The sequence below is a fragment of the Delphinus delphis genome, chromosome 8, assembly GCF_949987515.2.
Source record: "Delphinus delphis chromosome 8, mDelDel1.2, whole genome shotgun sequence".
Taxonomy (NCBI): Eukaryota; Metazoa; Chordata; class Mammalia; order Artiodactyla; family Delphinidae; genus Delphinus; species Delphinus delphis.
Window position 1 is genome coordinate 2,537,014 of NC_082690.1, and position 20,546 is coordinate 2,557,559.

A 20,546-nucleotide genomic window follows, 5' to 3' on the forward strand; every position below is an offset into this window, starting at 1 on the left:
TCTTTTCATAGGTGGATTAGCATTTAGATATTCATATTGTGAATTACCTGCCCAGGTCTCCGGCCCTTTTTTTTTTTTTAATTAGGCTGTCACTCTTTTGCTTGTTCACCCCGAAGTGTTCATTATATATTTATGTACAAGCATTGTTGTATGTACTACAGATGTCTCTCCTATCCCATGATTTGCCTCTTTACTCTCTTAATGATGTGTTTTGATGAGTTCAGTTTGTCAGTGGTTTTCTTTATGGTTAATGTATTTTTAAAGAAATCTTTTCCTACCTCAGGATCATATACATATTTTCCCATATAATCCCCTAGAAGGTTGATTTTTTTCTTTCCCCTTTATAGTTAGGTCTTTAACTTACCTGCATTTAAGATGTGTCATAGCTTCCTTCATAGGCTCTCTGTTTTCATTTTAAGATGGGGGAAACACCTGTGCATATTTGAAGTCAGAAAACCAGTATGTAGAAAATATCGAGGATGATTGAAAGGGATAAAGTTTCTGGAAAAAAAAACAATATGTGAAAGGATACACTTTATAAAGTAGGAGGAGAGAGCTCCAGAAATAAAAGGAAACAAAGAGAACAGGGAGAGAGAAACACAAAAGAGAACATAATATGAGCACTAGAGCTTTTAGCCTTTTTCTTCTCCATAAAGTGATGCTCAGTGTTTGCCCAGTACAGCATGTTCACAGCAGCACGATCCACAACAGCTAAAAGGTGGAAACGATCCAGGTGTCCGTGCACTGGTGAAGAGATAAATAAGATGTGGTCTATACACACAATGAAATATTAGCCTTAAGAAGTCACAAAATTCTGACAGATGCTATAACGTGGATGAACCTTGAAAACATGCTAAGTGAAATAAGCCAGACACGAAAGGACAAATATTGGATGGTTCCTCTTATGTGAGGTCCCTAGAATAGTTGGACTCTGGGAGGCAGAAAGGGGCGGTGGGGAGGAACTGCTTAAGGGGTACAGAGTCTCAGTGTGGGGTGAGAAAAAGCTCTGGAGGTGGGTGGTTGCACAACAGTGCGAATGGGCTTAATGCCACTGATCTCTGTACTTTAAAATGGTTAAAAAGATAAGGTTTGTTATGTACATTACCACAATTTAGAAAACAACGTATTTGCTGAAGTTAGGAAGGAGAGGGTAGAATTAGGGGTAGCAGTTCTCAAAGTGTGGTGGATTCAGGAGCTTAGACTCTTTCTTGTCCTCTTAAAAACACACATACACAGAGAGCTGTGAGTTGTTTTATTTGGGGCTTACTGAGGACTGTAGTCCAGGAGACAGCCTCTCTGTAACTGAGGAACTGCTCTGAAGAGATGTGGGGGGGGCGGGTCAGTATATATGTGATTTTGGTGAGGGGCGTACGTGCAATCAAGCACACATCTTGGTAGAAGGTTGCTGCTGGTCACGAGAAGCAGATGTGTCTGTTAATGGATTTTAGGGCTTTTCTAGGTATGAGAAGATGCTAGAAATTGGGCTCATAAAATCTTCCTGAAAATACCTACCTATCTGAAGGCCTGTTCTGCCAGTTTTCCGAGAGCACAGAGGGCCTCATTCCTGGTCTTGGCCCAGAACTCCTCTCAGGAGGTGTGGAAGGTCAAGGGACTGCAATGGCCAGTGACCTCATCCTTGTAGAGGCAGATGGCAAGCAGCAGTTTTTAGTTGACAGCCTTTATCATAATATTAAGATGTCATGTGCCATTGCCACTTTTACTCTTTGACAGTACTAGAGTTTCCAGAAGCCATGTGATGATATTGAAATAAATTGAATGGAGAATCAGATGTAAGAATGCACGTCTTTTGTTTAAGCCAGTCCATAAGGAGATTTACAGAAGTATAAAGTAATGTCACTGTTCTTACCAAGTTTTTTTTTGTTTTGAGAAAGATACCAGGTTTTTTGGGGGAAGGAATTGCATTATTTATGTTAACATGTAATTGGCTTATTGTTATTTCTGACAAATTAATAGATAAGTATTTTTAAATTTCTGTTTTAACTTCTAGTATGGCAAATATTGTTAGGTATAACCCGCATGAACAAAAAAGGTCTTCGAGGCAGTCAGTAATTTTTAAGAGTTTAAAAGGGCCCTGAGCAGAAAAAGTGTGAGAGCCACTGAACAAGGAAATCAATTTTAAAAAAGGATTGAGAACAGTAGGTAGTGGAATAGAGTTCTATAAATAAACTCTTGTGATAAGTTCTTTAATAAACAGAAAGTAACTAGGATTCCAGGATCTGCTCAGGACAGGAGACTTCACAGAACAGGTGAGCTTCGAGTTTGGACCTTGGCGGTTAACAAGGGGCGGGAGGTGCTCTTGAGGAGGACGCAGCCAGTGCAGAGCCACGGGCGCATGCGTGGTGTGTGCTGCAGGGGCCCCAGGAGTTCATAGCACAGGAGGTGTCACGGATCGGCTGTGTCTGTGACCAGAGTCTGAGGACACAGACCACCGGTGAATGACTCGAGCTCAAGGCATGGCGACCCGGGTCTAGGGGAAGCAGCTGGCTGAAGAGGAGCTGTCCAGCGGTGGGAAGCCAGGGAGGGGGCACGGGCTCTGAGGGCTGAGGACGCCCTGCACCCTCCACTCTGGTTGCCCACAGTCCAGTGGAAAGGGAGTCACAGCAGCCAGCAGGGAGCACGTGGAGCAGTATGGGTTTTTACCTTTTCTTCTTGTTTTTAAGTTTAGGGTAGCTTCCTTTTGATGGTGGTGTGACCTCAATCATCCCTAGAGGTGGAAAGAGTTGAGAGTAACCAGGCAGGCCTAATGGTGAGGGTCTCCAGGCAGGAAATAGCAACGCAAAGGCTTAGAGGCCTGCCGCTCCAGGAATCCTAACTGAAAGGGCTTCTGGGTGGGGTTGCTGTTGAACAAGACCCGGAAAGCAGAGGTGGGGCAGGGCGGGGGGTGGAGGGAGGGCTGGAGATGGAGTCCCATTTTCAGTGTGTGCTTGCGAGGATCCTGATGATGGAGGACATCGCCCAGAGTTAGGTTGTAGGTTAGAGAAGATGACTAAGAACAGACCTCTTCAAAATCAGCAGTTGGTGTGATTAGAAGAAAAGGAATTAGTAAGAAGGTCAAACAAGTCGACTGGAGTGTAAGGGAGAGCGTGGTCAGTTCTGTCCAGCAGGGGCCGCTGAGATGGGCACTGAGGGGTGTTGCTTTGGTTTGATATTAGGATAGACGTCGACAGTGCTTTTCAGGAAACCAGGTGGTGTTTGCTGAACTGCATTCTGAGTGGTGCGCCATCCCCTGCTTGTGATGGGCAGTGTGGCTAATGGAGGGTCCAGTTGGGAGGCTTTGGGGACGGCCCAGCCCATGTGGAGGGTGTGCGTGATCAGAGAGGAGCCAGATTTGAGGTCTCAGACCTGGAAGTTCAGAGGATGTTTTGTCATTCTGTTGGCTTCCTGCAGTAAACTTCAGTTAATACTCTGTGATGCTTGTACATAAACTTTTAAATATTTGTTGATTTCATGTATCTTGCTTTTGGATAGCAGTCACATATAAATTATGTTAGTCGTTTGCAGTAAAACTCTAGATGGATTTTTAACCAAAAGCTAATTTATTAATAAAACCATTCATTTATATGCATATGCTTATTGTGTGTAGATGTGTTTATTTTCTTATAGTTGCCTTCTGTGTGCTTTGAGAATTCTTTTTTTCATTTAATGAGAAAGTCTTGCTAATCTGAGTGTGTGTGTGTGCCTAGCAGTAGAAGAAATTAATTGGGGGAAGGAATGTATTTGTCTCTCCACTTAAATATATAATACTGCATTTGTCTCATGAGTCATATGATGTCATTCAGTGCTATAGGAAAAAGTAAAATAAGAAATGGTTTAAAAATAGCAATGACATCACACAAACACTTTAATACATCAGAAGCATTTTTTATTTTAGAAAAGTTTGATATATGTATTTCTGAGTGGTATTGGCAGGTCATAGCAAAGTCGAGCTCGTTTAATATCACCATATTTAAATGCTAGGATGTCATTTCTCTCCAATCCTTCCATTGAAAAAAGGACAATGTCTACATTTTTTTGTCACTAAAATCCTGTAGACTCTGGATGTACCTGTTATTGGTAACTTACCCATATGTTTGCATAGAAATTTTAGAGGGTCTCAAGTGAATTATGAAATTTTATTATTTTCTTTAAAAATAAATACTTTATGGGCAGGGGAGGGGTAAATATACCTTATTCAGTGTAATAATAATTAGAAAGATACCTAGTTTGCTATCAGATGAGCCACTAGCCAGGAACCTCTGTTTACATGTTTTATGTGCCAGAATCCTAGAGCAGAAGTTGATACCCTTCACTGAGGGGCAGGTCTGAACAGTTTTGTGTATTTACAGTTATAATTTCTGCTTTCTCATCTTTTTTTCCAGCCACTATTTAGATAAGGCTTTTCATGTCTGGTCCAAGAAAGATAAGTTCTCCTCCACTTTTGTAAACAATGTGCTCTCCCACACTGGCAAGGAGCACTCTGCCCCGGCCTGGATGCTGCTCTCCAAGGTTGCTGGCTCGTCACCCACGCTGGACTACACCCAAATCATAAAGTCCTGGGAGAAAATAAGCAGGTTCGCATGCTTGTGATTTAGCTGCCACCAGACACGAGAGAGTCTTGGAAACAAAGCTCATGTCTTAAGGAAGTGGGCTCTTTCATAGCTCTTAATATACACAGATCTTGTCTTTAAATTCTGGCGTAAAAACAAACATGAAAAAAAGAATCACTTTTAGGCTTTGATTGTCCAAGTACATTAAGTGCTTTAATGCTCCCCAACTCGACTCCTAAACCATGTTACCCTACTTCCTCCAGTACTGGTAATCCAGAAGAAAAGTATTTTGTTGGCAGCAATTTTTACTTTGGTTCTATACTGATATTTCTTCTGCCCTTTCCACAGGCAGCAGGACCCCAATGCAGACACCTTAGGGCACATCCTCTGTGTTATCGGGCATATTGCAAAGCATCTTCCTCAGAGCACCCGGAACAAGGTGACAGGTGAGTGTCTACCGGAGAATCGTGAAAAGGCTTTGCCTCTCACTTTACATATATTTTTAAGAGTTAAACTTAAAGGGAATTAACTCTCTTTTTTAGATGTTATCAAAAGTAAGCTGAATGGATTCTGGTGGTCACCAAAGTTGATCAGCCCAGCTGTTGATACTTTGCAAAGACTCTGTAGAGCATCTGCAGAGACGCCAGCGGAGGAGCAGGTACGCTACAGACTCTCTTGGGTGTGTCTGTCATTTGTCTGTACGTAGACATAAAGCTCTGCCTTGAAGCTGGGGGCGTGTTCTCTGCGGAGAACCTGGAAGGGTGGGTGGTCCCCAGCAGTTAGTTCTCCAAGGAAGCACCTACGTGACAAGCAGTTGACAGTCCCCAAGAAGATCTTGGCTGCTGAAGACACACAGCTCCTTTAGGAGGTCACCTCCTTGGTTCTGAGTACCAGTGTCTTCTAGGAAGCACACCTGGCGGGACACCTGTTTCCAGGATCGAATCTACAAGGTTGTCTTAATCATCATAACCTCGGTGCTCGCAATAGCCTGTTAGACCCTCCTCCCTCACTCCAAGGATGTGTAAACGGTTTCCTCCTAGTCACGGCTTCCCTCCAGACCAGAAGATTTCTGATTAGTCATCATCCTGTCACCCTAGTATCTCTTGTCCCCAGAGTTCCCAGAGGCTCCTGCTGACATTCTCTGTGGATTCATCATCACAACTCCAAACCAGCGTTCTGTGTGACACAGAGGGTTACTTTGACTCCCCCAAAGCTATCCATTTAAGTATCTCTAATGATAAATTATCTTACTACCATGTATTCAGTTTTTATCATGAAATATACTCCTAGACAGTGCTAATCATAATGAAAAATTTTCGGACTGGGGGTTATTAATAATGATTTTAGAAGTCAAAAATTAAATAATTGCTGAAATACATTTAAATCTCCCAGAATAAAAACATTATTGCTTCGTCTGAGCTACTTGCCACCTTCCTAAACTTCATTTTCTTGTATAAGTTCTTTTTAAAAAGTCCTTTCCTGATAAGTTAACCATTGTAGTAAGACAATATACTGTAACTTTTTTGCTTAGGACTTAAAGCAGGTTGAAATTTAGTTAATTAAAAATGCCCAGCTCTTTCTGTGTCTGGTGTTTTCCTGGCATAAACCTTTTGGCACTTTTTGGTGAAGAGGATACTTGCTTTATTTGATTTTCTATTTATCTCTGATCGAAGAAAGTGTGTGAAAAACTTTTAAATAAGGAACATTACCTAAGTAGGGAGCATATTTGAATAGCAGAAAACAGGTAAAAACAAAACAAAAGAAGATGAGGAACAAACGCTGTAGGAAAGAATGAAGGTTCTGTGGCAGAATGTGAGGGCGCTGTCCCCCAAGTGTCTGCGGCATGTCGCTTGTTAGTGCGGAGCCAGGCCTGCACCACGGGCCCCGCTTCCTGGGGCTGTGTGGCTCCCCAGCACTGGCTGGAGAGGGTCTGCATTGCGGGGAGCCAGGGCCGTAAAGACTAAATGTCTGCCCACCACCGGCCACAGTCATTAGAACAGTAAGTTGTGTCATTGTTAGTCTGTGGGGAAGGCTGAGTTGTCATCAAACATAGAAACTGAGACCCAGAAGGGAGAGGAACTCACTGCTGCGTTAGGAGAAGAGCAGGGTGTTAGCTTTGCCAAGACCACCTCCCTTGGTGGTGGGCAGTGGACTAAGGCCCTGAGACTTCCCAGAATCTCAGGATACTTTACATCCAAGTGACCAGAAACGTACTTGTGCTTCTTTTATCTGTAAATGAATGTCCTGTATTTTACGGAGAAAAACAAGTTACCCAAAGAATAGACCATCAAGATGTAGCTCAACAGCAGCACGTGTGAGAGGCTTGGTCTTTGGGCATCGTTGCTCTCTGCAAGCTTGGTGTGAGCTCATAGCATTCTGAGGCTGTTGTTGAAGAAGTGGGTGCAGGTGTGGACTGTGGGAGTAGAGATCGTGTCTGGAACAGGTGCTCGTCCTGCTGTCTGTACACTCGATTCTAAGGCCACGTACTGCCATTCTGTCTCAGTGACAGCCATTCAGAGAACGTGGATGAGACCAGATGGATGTATCCAAGGAGAGCAGTCAGCAGGGTGACAGAGCAGGCTGGCCGGGAGCGCTGAGGGCCTGGCGTGTTTAGCTGGAGAAGGAAGTGTGGGGAGGCCGGCTGCCTGGCTTAATACACATGAATGAAGGACCCAAAGGACAGAGAACTGGATTTATTTGGCGTCACAGACCACTGATTTCGACCAGTGGGTGGAAATTGCAAGGAGACAGATTTTGCCCAACTGAAGAAAAACTGTACTGAGGTCTGCCTAGACTGGACAGACTTGCCTCTGGACACGTCTCTCTGGTTAGTGGGAGTCACACTGGAAGCGTGACGGGAGCCCCTGCATGGAGAGAGCCCAGGGCGGGCTGGCTGGCGGCTCGCCCAGACTCTGAGGTCTTCCTCTCACTAGCAGCCGGGTGCTGGGCCTAAAGGACTCAGCCAGGCTGGGACAGAGCACGTGCATTTCAGAAGCTCCAGGTTGTACAGTCTCTTAACATCTTAAGTGCAGTCATTTTGTAAAACGTTAATAAAGACAATAGCTTTGACACATTTTAGGCCGAGTCAGACTACAAATGTCTGGATCGTGATGGTGGTTTGCCAGCAATTTGGCAAACTTAGAGTACCGTCTTGTGGTATTGCTGCTGGGCACTCCCTGGGGTGTGGTTCACACTGCCCCTTCCTAAGGCACCTGCCGCATAGTGTGGGAGACCTACACATTAACCTGTAATCCCAACGTCTTAGAATAATTCCTGAAACAGAACCGAGTGTCTGGTAACATGGCGGTCCTGGGGCGGAGCCACTCAGCTCAGGCTGGGTGTGTAGGGACGGCCTCCTGGGAAAAGTGGCTTCCGGGTTATAGGGTGTGACCGAGCTCCTCACTTGGCCCATAAGCGTGGTGAGATGTGTGGGCCGGAGGTGGGACCCCCTTGAGGTCACTTTAACTAATAAGAGACTCTGAAAACTTCTCTCTAATAAATACATTTCAGGAGGGTAAAAACTGTTCTTTTTTATTCTATGTGTTTTTAAAATATACTCTTTATTACAGTAGTTAATTCATCATCTACATATGCCAGAAGAATTGCAATGTTTTTCTCTATTGGGGGAGCACTCCTATTACAGATCTCTTATAAATTAGGGCAGTAGATCTTCCTAAATAGATGTCTTTCCCTCTTATAGGGCAAATGTAACAATAGAAAGAAAGATAATACATAAATATATATGTTTGTAGTAAATATAGTATATTACAAAGAACATACATAAGTGTTCTTCGTGAATTCTACTTAGCCAGTTTGCATTGCGAGATTGCTAAAAGAGCAAAGATGCAAAAGCATGATGGCTGGGGTTTCCATGGCTTGCGGTTTATGCATTTGAAGGCCACAGAGTTTCTTGTGAGCAAGTTGTGTGTCGCGGGCAGTCTGATGGACGCACGGTGCCCTTCAGAGATGGCCTTTGACTTGCCGCAGGGACTACTGGTGCAGGCGTGCGGGGACGTGCTCTCTGCCTGTGTGCGCTGCCTCTCTGACATAGTTCTGAAGGAGGACGGGACCGGGAGGATGAACGAAGACCTGGCGGTGAGTAGCTGCTGCTCTTAGCGTCCTCCTCTCCTGCTTGTGTCGGCTGGGCCTGTAGACGGCTCTGTGAGGTGCGTTTTCAATACTCTTAGCAAGAAAAGGATTTTCCTAGCCTGGGGCTTACTTGTTTTTTTAGAATGTTTTATCGGTGACCTATTCATTTTTCTCTCCCATACTTATCATCTGGGGGAAAATGATGGTAAATCCTTCTCCCAGTTGGCTCGTGTGAGATTCCTGATCCAACAGGGAAAACACAGTGTGTGTTGTGAGCTCAGAAGTAATAAGGTGAGAAAAGAGTAAAGTGAGCATCCTCTTTGTTCTTTTGGCTTGTTGGTTTGATTTTTTTTTTTAATTGTCTAATGTGTCTGGCAAGCTGTTTGAATATCAGACTATAGAGCAGCTCCCAGGTCATGTCTAAAACAAATGGAATATTTGAGAGCTGGAGAAGCTGCTGCCCTGGGAGCAGTGAGGGTGTGTGGCATGCACCCTGCTTTAGAAATGGTGCCGTGAGGAGGTGCCTTTGAGCCAGTGAACGCGGGGCCCGCTTTCTGGTTCAAGTAGCTGACTGTCAACAAAACGTGGTGATTCTGATTCCAGCATCTGACACTGTCCCATAAGGACAAAAATGAGCTGCTTTTTGATGCCCTTCAGACTAGTCCATCATTTCACCAAAACTGGTCATTTTCCTTGTCTGTTTGAAAATTAGTAGAGCACTTCCCTTTTGTGTTCAATTCCTGCTTTGGCCCCTCGCACTTGGACCTGGGGATTGATGGCCGTGTTTAGATTTGTTGGAGGAGAAGACCCTTTGTGCCAAGGCATTAATACGGACCCAGTTCAGTAATAAAAATATCCTGATCACCGAGATCCCAGATGTTTTGGGTCAGAGGTCGCAATGTTTAGAGTGGTCCCGACCCAGGGTTTCTCTGGAGGGTCTTGCTCCGCTAATTTGTCTGGGATTCCCTACCCAGTCTAAGAAAAACGCTTATTATGACCAGTGAGTTTTCCCCGCTAAGATTTTTTTTTTCCCTGTTAAATATGTCACCAAAATTTACCCTTTGGTCAAAATAATATGGAGAAGTTTGCCCTATATATATTGTTTATTTCACTTTTCTTTAACTATAATTCAAATGTGCCGCTAATCCACTGAGATACAGTGTGTTCAGTTCTTTTTAAACACACACATCCTTATTATTAGCTTTTTTACTCTTAAAAAGCCTTTATTCAACATTTTACTGTTTATTTAGCATCACCCTTGTATTTTTACGATTAAAAAAATAAGTATTACTTAACTGTTCAGCTGAAGGTCCTTAATAAAGACACAGTAGTGGAGGCTTGAGGAAGCAAGTTCTCACAAGTTTTGGTAGGAGTCTTACTAGTAAGCTAAGCAGGAGGACAGTTTGGAAGTGAGTTTAAAGTGTGCAACAGGCTATATGCCCTCTCACCCCTCACTTCCCCTCTGAGGAGGCAGAACACTGTCCCAGGACGCAAAGGTGTCCAGCAGAGCTGATGCAAACAGGAAGGGATTATGTCAACATAAATGTATAGTAATAGTGCGGTCAACCTTGATGACATTCAGAGTTTTTAACATATTTATGTAGTCATTAAACATATTGATCATATATATTGACATGAAAGGATGCCTGATACTGAAATTTAGAATCACAAACTTCAACCTACTGTGACTGGCAAGTGTGAGAAAAGCAAACAGGAAGCCCTGTGACTATAAAAATACTTTGAAAAGAAAGTCATACAGAAAAACAAGGATGGTGTCTGTGGGTGGCGGGATTGTAAGTCAGCTGTTCCGTGTCCCCATTTACCCAGAAGCACCGAGGTACACTCTGTTGTCATAGCACCCCTTTGACTTGCAGGAGTATCTAGATACAGATGATAAACCTATACAGTCACCCTAGTTGAAGCAGTGACTGGATTTTTACAATGGCTGTGTGTTGTTGCAGGGAAAAAAACCAGCCATTTAATTTGAGGGACAGAAAAAGTACTCCACTGACATGGCCTTAACCTAGCTAGAGTTCATTTTTCTTTTGACTTATTCTTACTGCAAAACCAATTCTCTTTACAGGTGAAGTACATTTTTACCTTAGGAGACGTAGCCCAGCTTTGTCCAGCCAGAGTGGACAAGAGAGCCTTCCTGCTGATGCAGTCCATCCTGGCTGCTTCTGCCAGCACGGAGCATTGTAAGGCCCTTGGCGTGCCTTCCGCGCCTGCTGCTTCGGGGCTGTCTTTGCCTTGTAGCAGTGCAGCAAGACCTCTCCTGCCTTCTCTTCCCTCCTGTAGTGACCATGTCGGACCCAGGCGGCAGTGAGGCCGCATCCTCCCAGCCCATCTCCCAGTTCCAGGGCTCTGTCATGCCCTCTGTGATCAGAGCACATGCCGTCATCACCTTGGGTGAGTAAGGAGACACGGGGCAGCCTCTCCACGTGTGCTTTGTGATTTATAAGCTTGTAAGCTCGGGAGGTAACTGTAGGAGCGCCCAGCTCTGCAGGACACTCCCTGTTTAATTTATTACCATCAAACCTGTGATTTTTTTATACTCATAATGTAGCACCATGAAGTCTGTTCTTCAAGAGCTGTATGCCAGGCACTGCACTGAGTTCTGGGAATGAAGAAATAAGTTTGCAGTTCACATCATAAAGAGATGGTTTATCTTAGAGGAAAGCATAGGCAGAACACTCTATGACATAAATCACAGTAAGATTCTTTTTGACCCACCTTCTAGAGAAATGGAAATAAAAACAAAAATAAACAAATGGGACCTAATGAAACTTCAAAGCTTTTGCACAGCAAAGGAAACCATAAACAAGCTGACAAGACAACCCTCAGAATGGGAGAAAATATTTGCAAATGAAGCAACTGACAAAGGATTAATCTCCAAACTTTACAAGCAGCTCATGCAGCTCAATATCAAACAAACAAAATCCAAAAATGGGCAGAAGACCTAAGTAGACATTTCTCCAAAGAAGATATACAGATTGCCAACAAACACATGAAAGGATGCTCAACACCACTAATCATGAGAGAAATGCAAATCAAAACTACCATGAGGTATCACCTCACACCGGTCAGAATGGCCATCATCAAAAAATCTACAAACAATAAATGCTGAAGAGGGTGTGGAGAAAAGGGAACCCTCTTGCACTGTTGGTGGGAATGTAAATTGATACAGCCACTATGGAGAACAGTATGGAGGTTCCTTAAAAATCTAAAAATAGAACTACCATACAACCCAGCAATCCCACTACTGGGCATATACCCTGAGAAAACCATAATTCAAAAAGACACATGCGGGCTTCCCTGGTGGTGCAGTGGTTGAGAGTCCGCTTGCCGATGCAGGGGACACGGGTTCGTGCCCCGGTCTGGGAAGATCCCACATGCCGCGGAGCAGCTGGGCCCGTGAGCCATGGCCGCTGGGCCTGCGTGTCCGGAGCCTGTGCTCCGCAACTGGAGAGGCCACAACAGTGAGAGGCCTGTGTACTGCAAAAAAAAAAAAAAAAAAGACATGCACCTCAATGTTCATTGCAGCTCTATTTACAATAGCCAGGACATGGAAGCAACTTAAGTGTCCATCGACAGATGAATGGATAAAGAAGATGTGGCACGTATATACGATGGAATATTACTCAGCCATAAATAAACGAAACTGAGTTATTTGTAGTGAGGTGGATGGACCTAGCGTCCGTCATACAGAGTGAAGTAAGTCAGAAAGAGAAAAACAAATAGCGTATGCTAACACATATATATGGAATCTAAAAAAAAAAAAAAGAAATGGTTCTGAAGAATCTAGGAGCAGGACAGGGATAAAGACACAGGCATAGAGAAGGGACTTGAGGACACGGGGAGGGGGAAGGGGAAGCTGGGATGAAGTGAGAGAGTGGCATGGACGTATATACACTACCAAATGTAAAATAGCTAGCTAGTGGGAAGCAGCCACATAGCACAGGGAGATCAGCTTGGTGCTTTGCGGTGACCTAGAGAGTTGGGATAGGGAGGGTGGGAGGGAAATGCCAGAGGGAGGGAATGTGGGGATATATGTATACGTATAGCTGATTCACTTTGTTATAAAGCAGAAACTAACACACTGACACACAAAAAGAGACAGTTTATTTGATACTTTCCATGACCTCACACTGTTGTTTATCTTAAGAAGACTGACTTCTGTCAGTATTCGCAAACAAAATTTGAATTTTCTTTGTGATTGTGTATACTCAACGCGAGTTACGAATTTTTGGTAATAATGGTTATTTTTCAGAAATCTCAGAAGTGTAAATAAGAGCAAAATGTTCCCCAGGCCAGAAAAAAAACCACAAAACTCAACAACAGCCTTCCTTCTTCTAACTATGAACAAGAAGTGAAATAAATGACACAATTATCTATTCACCTAGCTCAGATTTCAAGTTCATTATTAAACTTTTCAGCTTCTCTCAATTATGTGTATAATCAAAAGTAAAAAGTATCATCGGTTACATTTTATTCGTCATTTTCCAGGTAAGTTGATAACTCCAAAATTCAGATGTTGACTTTAAAAGGAAGTGAGGGAACATCTCAGAGTGTCTGCCTTGTGAAACCCGGGGGTATATGGTGCTTCTTAATATTTAGTATGGGTCTGTCTGCCTTAGAGTTTTTGTTTGTGATTGTTGATGTGATGTTTTCACTTTGATTAAATAAAATCCATAGCAGGATACAGCTGGAGAAAATGTGAGGCAGGGAATGAGAATAGAGTCAGGGTGTCTTTCTTTCTCGGTGGCAGGGAAGCTGTGCTTGCAGCACGAGGATCTTGCAAAGAAGAGCATCCCGGCCCTGGTGCGGGAGCTGGAGGTGTGCGGGGATGTGGCCGTCCGCAACAACGTCGTCATCGTCCTGTGCGACCTCTGCGTCCGGTACACGGTCATGGTGGACAAGTACATCCCCAACATCTCTGTGTGTCTGAAGGACTCGGACCCCTTCATCCGCAAGCAGACCCTCTTCTTGCTCACTAACCTCCTGCAGGTGCGCATGAGGGCTCGTCGGGCCGGCTGCTCCTGTTCGGGGGTCTGAGCAGTGTAGGCGTCGGGCTGCACCGTAGTAGAGGCACAGGTATTTGCTCACGTGCAGTTTCACATACCACTCTTCTGACGTTCCGGACAGACGTCTAAACAGATTGATGCTTCCTAATATTCTTTCTGAGTGTTTGTCCAGAGATCCCGTTGTGCAGGGTGAAGTTTGTTTTCACAAGTAAACAGCACGTAGAGAAAAGCACGTATAGACGAGTAGGTCTGGTTCCGATTCTGTGAACGGTCAGTGTTCCCAGACGGACGTTCATCGTTTGTACAACGAGGGCCCTTGCGCTTGTCCGGGTGACCTTGCAGACATGCTCCCAGAGCCTGCAGAGACACGTCTGTGTGGACAGAGCTTGAGAGCGCGTGTGTAGCCTGATGTGAAGGGAAAGTGCTATTTGATCTTTAAGTGAGTTGTGTGTCTGTTCTGATGCGTCCATGCCCTCACTGTCTCGTGCTGGGTGCAGCCGCCTCCCCGTCTGCAGGGGCACTGAGTCTCGGTCGGGCTCTCCTGCCCACACTCTCCCATGTGAGCGCCCATGGCCCCAGGGACAGAGGGCTGTGTGCTGAGGCCCCTGTAAGCGTGAGCCTTTGTTCTCTCGAGCAGGAGGACTTCGTGAAGTGGAAGGGCTCCCTGTTCTTCCGGTTCGTCAGCACGCTGGTGGACCCGCACCCAGACATCGCCAGGTGAGTCTTTTTCCTCACGCCAGCCAGCCGAGTGATTGGCCTAGTTTCTGGAAAAGATCTCTTTTTCTTTAAAACTGGTTTAGAGTTGTGTTATTTAGGATTTAGTGAACCTTCGGCAGTTGCCGGAAAATTAGCCGATTTTTAAAATGCTAAGCTGTGTAACAAAGCTTTAGTTTTCACATAAGTTTAAAAACAAAAAACAAAGAAGCCCTTGTCCAGATTGACCATCGAATAATCCCAGCACTGACCACATTTGCTGACACTTTGTTCTTCCAAACGGAGGAGTGAAGAGCAGTGTGAGCCTCTGTTGTGGTCAGCTGTCAGAGCAGAAGCCAGTAACTGTTGACTTCTAGGCCAGTACAGTAAGAGTTCAGACTTTCTTCTAAGTGCAGAAACTGTAAGGAAGAAATTCTAGGGATTAACACAGAATTGCAGTGTGAAATCATATAGTTTACAAGGCTGCTTGGAAATGGGTGTTTCCCAAGAATTGGAAGGCAGGGGGACTGCCTTGCCACTGTTAATTCTTCCCCTTCTATAATTAAAGATTTATTTTCAAGGGGTTTAGAAATGATCTCACAGAATTTGCTAACCTTGATTATATTACATGAGTAATTCTTTTTAAAGCAAGTCTGCAGTTGGAAAATAGAATGTTGAATGCATGGCAGAAGCTACCACAGTTGGGAAGAGGTCTTTACAGATTCATTAACTATAAATAGCATATAGTAATGGGTTCCTCTGGTTCTAAATATGGTCACCAGTGGTTTATTCTAGTCCCATGGAAGGATTTCTGTTCGGTTTCCTTTGGGTATGTTTTTCCAAGGAGAAACATTTTACATAGTAAACTGGTAGAAGGTTAACATCCTAATTAGCATGTCTAGAGTCAGAGAGGAAAAAGCTAAGGCTGCTATGCTTTCTTTTTCTGTGTATAATTGGGAAAGAGATGGGGCAGCTATGCCGTGCCCTCTCACCTTCCCCCTCTGCCCCAGGCCGGCCCTGCAGCCCGTGTGCCACGTGCGGCCCAGGAGCAGGCAGGAGCACCAGTGCTGGGGGGCTTTGGGAGGACACACCCGGGAGGGGAGGGTGGATGTTTAACCTGCACGTTGGTGTCTTCCCCTTGCGTCAGCTCCTCCACGTGTATGTTACAGCCTTGTTCGCTCCGTAGACCACATGCAGGGCCTGTTCCACAGGTGATGAGAGCATGAGTCAGAAGGAAACTAGGACAGGCAGACATCTCCACTGTAGTGAGAAAACCAGTACTTCTGGTAACATTTTCTCCCTCCCCCTTAAATCTTTCCATTTTATCCCTGCGATCTGGATTTGTTTGAACCATGGTAAAAATGTGGAGCATGATTTGAAAAGGTTTGAAAAACTAAATCTGTCCTCTATTTTTAGGCCAAAGGTCAGGCCTGTCTGCTTACTTTAAACACCTTAATTTTTCCATATGTATCTGCTAAGACAGCTCTTCCCAAGAGACTATAGCGGCAGAGCCCTGTGAATTTATTTTTGGTCCAGGTGGTAGATTTCCTGGCAATTCTGGCATGAACAAAATTGCATGACGTTTTTTAAAATTAATTTTTATTGGAGTATAGTTGATTTACAATGTTGTGTTAGTTTCTGCTGTACAGCAAAGCGAATCAGTTATACATATACGTATATCCACTCTTTTTTAGATTCTTTTCCCCTATAGGTCATTAGAGAGTATTGAGTAGAGTTCCTGTGCTATACAGATCCTTAATAGTTATCTATTTTATATATAGTAGTATGTGTATGTCAAGCCCAATCTCCCAGTTTACCCCTCCCCTCGTTTTCCCCCTTGGTAACCATAAGTTTGTTTTCTACATCTGTGACTCTTTTGGTTTTGTAAATAAATTCATTTGTACCATTTTTTTTTTGGTTCCACCTGTAAGTGATATCATGATATTTGTCTTTCTCTGTCTGGCTTACTTCAGTCAGTATGACAATCTCTAGGTCCATCCATGTTGCTGCAAATAGCGTTATTTCATTCTTTTTCATGGCTGAGTAATATTCCATTGTATATACGTACCACATCTTCGTCCATTGCTCTGTCCATGGACATGTGGGTTGCTTCCATGTCTTGGCTATTGTGACTAGTGCTGCAGTGAACATTGGGCTGCATGTATCTTTTCGAATTATGGTTTTCTTGCACAACATTTTTAATTGGTCCTGTAAACCCCCAATATGAGGGCTACAAAATTGTATGACCTGTTTCCTCGTCTGTCCACTAGGTGGTGCCCGTGTAGCACAGCAGTCTGGGTGATGGCCAGGTGGCTGGTGGGCTGTTGTTTCAGGGGAGCTGGGCAGATGCTCTGGGCATGCAAGAAGGCAGGGGCCGGAGGGGTTTAGGGCAAGACGGTGACTACAGTGACGGGCCATGGAGATAGAGAAGGAAGTAAGGCAGAGATGGCTTGATTTGGGAGAAAAAGGAGGAATTGAGGATCCAGAGGGCTCCCTGCAGGACACGTGAGGGGATGAGGGAGTCAGAAAGCTTCATTGGTCGGCATGTGAGGGTGGGTTGTCCGACCTCAGAAGTGGGGGCTCCGATGTTGTGACACACAGTCCTGGTGGGGGGCGGTCCCTGAGTCAGTGAAGCTGGGGGACCAGGAGGCTGTGTGGACACTGAAACGGCTCTGAGAGATTGTCCCAGGCCTTCTGGGCTGTTAGAACAAGTCCCACAGACTGGGCAGCCGATAAACAGCAGGAACTGCCCCTCTGCATTTGGAGGTGGAGAGTGTGAGGTGAGGCGCTTCCAGAGAGCAGACCTCTTACCCTGTCCTCACGGCACCATGTCTTCACGTGGCAGAAGGGAAGGAGGGACTCGGGCTTCGTTTATAAGACGCTCACCCCGTCGGTGAGAGCTCTGCCCTCGTGACCCAGTCACCTCCCAAAGGCCCTTCTAATACCACCCCCTCGGGGGCTCGGTTTCCAACATAGGAATTCGGGGGGATACAAACTGGGATTCAGACCATAGCAGCGATGTTGGGGTTTGGAATGGAGAAAACCAGGAAGTACTTACCGAGTGGTCAAAACAGGCGCGTGGCAGGAGCGTCCAGAAGAAAGGCTGAGCCTCGTGTGAGCCTGGTGGAGGATGTGGTTTCTCACCAGCAGCCTGCCCAGGGCTTCAAGCCCACACCAGGGCTTGAACCCGTGTCCCCTGCATTGGCAGGTGGATTCTTAACCACTGTGCCACCAGGGAAGTCCCTAAACTGTGGAATTTATTTGTACAGTTGTTTAAGCTGGTTATTCACCAGGGTGCTTGCCCATCAGTCACCGCCTGTACACGTTCTTGACCTAAAGTGAGTAGATGAGCATGTGACATCAAATGGAAGCCTAAAGCAGCCCGTCTTCTCGCAGAAGCATCGCTGGATTCTGTCTGGTTGTACGTATTCATAGGAATGACTTCCAAGTCTGGCAGCTGCGAAAACCCTTGAAGGGTTAACTGTCATCGGATACCTCAGGGGTGAAGCCAGGTTGTTTCTTGGGGATGTTTTTGCTTGTTTAGTGGTTTTCTCCATTCGTGGTCACTGCTGGTTTAGCAGAGTGACCCTGTCAGGAAAGCCCCTCCTCTGACCCTGTGGCCTCCGCCTCCAGCCTGCTTTCAGAGGCTGAGCAGGTTTGTGTGGAGTGGACTGAAGGCGCTTAACGGCGCTCAGGCCTCCTCCCCAGGGAACTCCCTTTGGTAGGTAGAGTTTTCGCTGTTCTGTGGTTGCAGGGTGTCAGGGTGAACAGTTGGAGGGTTGCTGTTGGCAGCAGGTCACGTCACTGTCGAGATCTCTGACCTGCCTCCTCTGACTCGTAGTGGGTGTGTGTGCTGTGAACAGACTGAGTTTATCCTTAGCTTGAAGGAGAGCATCGGGGGAAGGGGCTCTCCTGGGGTCCTGCGCATCCCAAGGCCAAGAGCAAAGTGCTCAGACTGTGCTTGTTGCTGCTCCTCCCCCCAGGAGCGGCGGGGCTCCTGTCGGGTGGAAGTTCCACTGAGCTTGAACAGATTGGTCTGGCCGGTGTGACCGGATCAGAGCCAGCCTCCACTGCCTCGGGTTGACCCCCGAGCGGAGGCCAGGCCTGGGCGTTTGCTCGCCTGTCCGCGTGTGCCTGCTTTGGGGTCGTGGGCGCTGGGCCCTATGTGTCCCTCTGCAGCCTGGGTCGAGCGGCTGCCGCCTGTGGCAGGTCCTTGTCCTGCTGACCCAAACTAACCTCTTGTGCTTAATCCCGGTGCTCGAGAAGGTTCAGAGTTCAATTGGGGTGGGAGGGTGAGGTTCACTCGCGGTGGTCGTGGCCAGCGGGTCCGCCTGAAGGAGCGGTTTTGGCGGTGGGGTGGGGGGGAGTCCCACATGTGAGGTGTAGCTGAGTGACAGCGGCCTGTGAGCTTTGCAGGGAGAGCTGGTGGTGAGACCTGGGTTCACAGGGCAGGATGGGCCAAGGAGCCGAGTGACGGGAGTGCAGCTGTCGCCCACCCTCTCCACGGTCCCCTCTGTTGCAGGGTCTTGGTGTGACTTAGAGGCTGTCTCCCGGTAGCACACGGTCCCCTGTCCCCTTCTCCGCAGCACTGGGAAGTTCTGCCTGGCCCACCTTCTGCTGAAGAGGAACCCTGCCATGTTTTTCCAGCACTTCATCGAGTGCATCTTCCACTTCAGCAGCTACGAGAAGCATGAGAAGTACAACAGGTTCCCCCAGTCGGAGAGGTCAGCGCCGCTGGGGCGGAGTGTGGGGAGACGGGCAGCATCACCTCCTGGGCGTGCGGGTGGCTCCAGCTGCCGTTGGAAGTGAATTCCTCTCGGCCTCGCCCACGGGCAGTGCTCAGAGGGTCCTGTTCTGCCCTAGAGAGAAGCGGCTGTTCTCACTGAAGGGGAAGACAAACAAGGAGAAGCGGATGAAAATCTACAAGTTCCTTCTGGAGCACTTCACAGACGAGCAGCGGTTCAACATCACTTCCAAAATCTGCCTGAGCATCCTGGGTAGGACCGGCCGGCGTGGGGGATGAGACATGTGTGAAGGACCCAGCTCCCCTGCAGCCAGGGCCCCTTATGTCCTTGGCCGTCAGCTGTGCCGTGCAGGCCGACGGACCACCGGCTGTGCATCCCCCCTTGCCCCGCCCCCGGCAGCGTCTCTCAGAAGCCCATCTCTGCTTCCTCCAGCGTGCTTTGCCGACGGCGTCCTGCCCCTGGACATGGAAGCCAGCGAGCTGCTTTCGGACGCGTTCGAGGTGCTCAGCTCAAAGGAGATCAAGCTGCTGGCGATGAGGGCTAAACCGGACAAGGACCAGCTCGTGGAGGAGGAGGACCTGGCCCTGGCCAATGTGGTCATGCAGGAGGCGCAGAAGAAGCTCATCTCCCAGGTGAGTGTGCTACTCCCTGAAGGGACCTGTGCGACCCCCGCCCCGAGTTCCGGGTGTCTGCCAAGGCCCCGCCTCATTCTTCCCATTGGCCTCAATGCTCACCTGGGGGGTGCTGTTCTCCACCTGTGCCTGTGGCTCCAGCGGCTCCCGCAAGCCTGGACCTGCGAGCCTGTGGCCTGGCTGTGCTGCGGGCATCTCAGGCAGAATTGGTCATCTCTCCCTCCTACGTGTCTCTCTCATCGTGGTTCCCGGGGGCTCTGTTGTGGAGAAGGGCACCTTTATCTGCCAAGTTACCCTAAAGGGAGCCTGAGTCTGGCAGGCTAGGCACAGAGTGCTGCTTGGCCGGTGCGTGTGAGGATTGGGATTCGAACAACAGCTGTGGTGCTCACCAGGCCCAGGTTCTGGTACCGAGCCTGCATCGCCACCTGAGCCCTGAAGCCTTCTGAGCCCAAAGGAGTGGACTTTGGTCACATCCAGTGTGTCCCCAGGTCCTGTCCATTCTTCCCACAAATCTGTCTGTCTCACGTTCCCACTAGCTCCACATTTATTTAACCTGTACCATTTCCATCTCGTTTCTTTTTGTTCTGGGCTGTGTACCGCCTTGCTGCCAGGGTAATCTTTCTTAAGTGCAGATTTGATCTTTTTATTCTCCTGCTTAAAATACACTGAGGCAGAGAAGGGGGAGCAGGGCACTTTTGGGGCCATGGATCGTGGGTGATTATCTAGATGCAGTGTTGGTTACTCAGCATATACTTGTGCCAAAACTCGTTCATCTGTTCACATAACACGGGCAAATGCTGTGGTATGTAAGTTACA

The 20,546-nt window shown here is 46.7% G+C and overlaps 1 protein-coding gene across 1 annotated transcript in view; it reads left to right on the forward strand.

Moving 5' to 3' along the window:
• NCAPD3 (non-SMC condensin II complex subunit D3) overlaps window positions 1-20,546 on the forward strand; it is a 57,249-nt gene that overhangs the window by 28,299 nt on the left and 8,404 nt on the right. Inside the window, exons 17-27 of the mRNA XM_060017626.1 lie at window positions 4,380-4,571; window positions 4,896-4,993; window positions 5,090-5,205; window positions 8,535-8,642; window positions 10,720-10,834; window positions 10,935-11,045; window positions 13,405-13,643; window positions 14,298-14,377; window positions 18,940-19,077; window positions 19,217-19,350; window positions 19,531-19,730. Of these exons, the coding sequence (XP_059873609.1) occupies window positions 4,380-4,571; window positions 4,896-4,993; window positions 5,090-5,205; window positions 8,535-8,642; window positions 10,720-10,834; window positions 10,935-11,045; window positions 13,405-13,643; window positions 14,298-14,377; window positions 18,940-19,077; window positions 19,217-19,350; window positions 19,531-19,730 (1,531 nt within the window). The remainder of the gene's footprint in view (window positions 1-4,379; window positions 4,572-4,895; window positions 4,994-5,089; window positions 5,206-8,534; window positions 8,643-10,719; window positions 10,835-10,934; window positions 11,046-13,404; window positions 13,644-14,297; window positions 14,378-18,939; window positions 19,078-19,216; window positions 19,351-19,530; window positions 19,731-20,546) is intronic.